At 42.1% G+C, this 2448-nt stretch overlaps 1 protein-coding gene across 1 annotated transcript; it reads right to left on the reverse strand.

Moving 5' to 3' along the window:
* Positions 1-533: 533 nt before the first annotated feature.
* On the reverse strand, positions 534-1952 carry LOC108221490 (uncharacterized). Its single transcript, XM_017395363.2, has one exon. The coding sequence runs from the start codon at positions 1950-1952 to the stop codon at positions 534-536; it is 1419 nt and encodes a 472-aa protein (XP_017250852.2).
* Positions 1953-2448: the final 496 nt, after the last annotated feature.

The raw sequence follows: 2448 nt of genomic DNA on the forward strand, positions 1-2448 counted from the left end.
ATTACAGAGGTGGTTGCTTGATGCAACGAGAGAGCTTGAAGACAATGATATCATCGAAATTGTAACAAAATTATGTGTTTTATGTGTTTGTTTGGTTGAATGTATGTGTATCAACCACATAATGAAGACCTATTTATAGGCCAATGGAGTATTGTTCAGGTAAATATATTTTCGGATATGATAATAATTTTGGAATTGACAAGTCCTTTAACTGAGCAGAATCTTTTCTTTACATGCTTGCTATGGTTTGCCAGTGTGTAGTCTAATCTATAGAGCCTTTCTTTTCGCAGCACCTTTACTTTATTATATATTCCGAAAACGACATGTAATATCTTGTCCCGAATGCTTCTGTTTCCTTTAAGTTTATTTATTGCTTCAACACCATTACATTAAATTAATTAACGAAATTGGATTAACAATAAAAAACAAGGACTGGAAAGAAAAATACAGATTAACAATAAAAAACAAGGACTGAAAAGGAAAATATAGATTAAAAATAAAAAACAAGGACTGAAAAGAAAATGGCAATTAAATTACACAGTAGGGTCAACATTGTACAATGGACACCTTCTACTACGTCTAGTGTGTCCTTCTTGCTTGCAGCGGCCACATTTGTGACTTGTACGGGAACTGTCCATCTCCGTGCGTATTCTGACGGATTGACCCCTTTCTCCTCGTTTACGCCTTCTTTTTCGCAAGGCCTCGTTCGGTACCACAGTTCCAAACATTCTCCATTGCACTGGCAAATCAATATCCCAATACCCAGTTGCTGGTAATGGATATATCATTGGCTCCCACAATTTCAACAAAGTAGAGTTGTAGTGGAAGGGGCCAATCCACTGTTTCCAGTTTAAGTGATTGTGGTTGCAAGCAGCAATCAAATGTGAACACGGCAGGCGGTGGCAAGCCCATTTCCCGCAAGTGCATGCACGCTGAGTTATGTCAACCACCTGCGTGTTCCCGCCCTTATTGCACCCTTTTACCATGTACCTTTGCGTCTTTACGGAGAACAAACCGGTTCCTCTATTAAATGTCTCGACCTGGTGTGTGTTACCTTTGGCTGCAATCTTCTCCAACTTATTTCTCGTCCTTAGACAAAGTTCATGACCCTCCCCAATGGCCTCAAGCACTGCGTTCCTCTCCTTGTTGACCGTCCTAACAGTTTTATAAAACATGAATTCAATCATTGCGGTCATAGGTAGGTGCCGAGCCACGCGCACGTTACCATTAAAGCTCTCCGTGATGTTTGTGGTAGCTTGGCCTAAACGAGCGTGGCATGTGTCATGACAAATAGTCCAGAGGGCTGGACTTATCCCTTGCAACCACCTCAAGCCTTGAGGAGAAAGCTCTCCAATCTTCTTCATGTAGGCATCATATTTCCTAATCTGTGGCGTATTGCCGGCTAGCCACATGTACATTTTAAGCTCCTTTCCCGGGAATGTCTTGGAGAAGTTGCTCCTAACATGATGGAGGCAGAATCTGTGATAGCCCATCGGAGGGGTAACACCACTCTCTTCGTCATTCATTGCAGCAAGGATCCCCGTCGCACGGTCAGATATAATACAAACCCCCAATCTATCTCGGCATACATGTCTACGTAGAAGACGTAGAAACCAAGACCAATTTTCAGTTGTTTCCTCATCAACAAGGGCGAAGCATATGGGATATTGGTGGTTATTAGAGTCGACTTCCACCGCTACCAGCAATTTCCCATTATACTTTCCCTTAAGAATTGTACCATCAATGGAAATAACTGGCCGTGCATACTGCCAACCATCAATCATTGCTTTTAGGCACCAAAATGCACGAACAAATGTCGATGTACCCCTCTCTTTATGATGTGGAACAACCTCAACCACAACTATACTTCCGACATTTGTACTGGCCATGACATTAAGGAACCGAGGGAGCTCGTTGTAGGTTGTCTTCCAGCTTCCATAAACGCTTTCCATGGCGACCATCTTCCCCCTCCATGCTTTCAAGTAACTAACCAAATGGTGGTACTCATCATTGACCATTGTGATGATGTTGCTTACCTTCAATTGAGGGGTCTGGGAGATCTGTTGAAACAAAATATATTAACATTAACGATGAATAATAAACGATAATATTTAGACATATAATGATATCCAAGATTGTAGGACTTACGTAGGGAGCAACCACATAGCCAATCATTTTTGCTGAAATTTTGCGGTGGTCCTGCGTGGGTCTATCCAGTAGGCATGTGTGAATCTCTGGACATTTAGTTATTTGAAAAAGGTCGCGGGACTTCTTCTTCGCGGCCCTTAGCTTCCACTTGCAGTTTGAAACCACACATTTAACTTTGTAGACTTGCGTGGAGCTTTTCTCCATGATGAAATTTCGATCTGTACTTATGTGTGCATGTTTCACAGCAGCTACGAGCACTTCCTTGGTAGCAAATAGAGCTCCTTCGGTCAACTCATCGGT

This window comes from Daucus carota, chromosome 5 (assembly GCF_001625215.2).
Source record: "Daucus carota subsp. sativus chromosome 5, DH1 v3.0, whole genome shotgun sequence".
Taxonomy (NCBI): Eukaryota; Viridiplantae; Streptophyta; class Magnoliopsida; order Apiales; family Apiaceae; genus Daucus; species Daucus carota.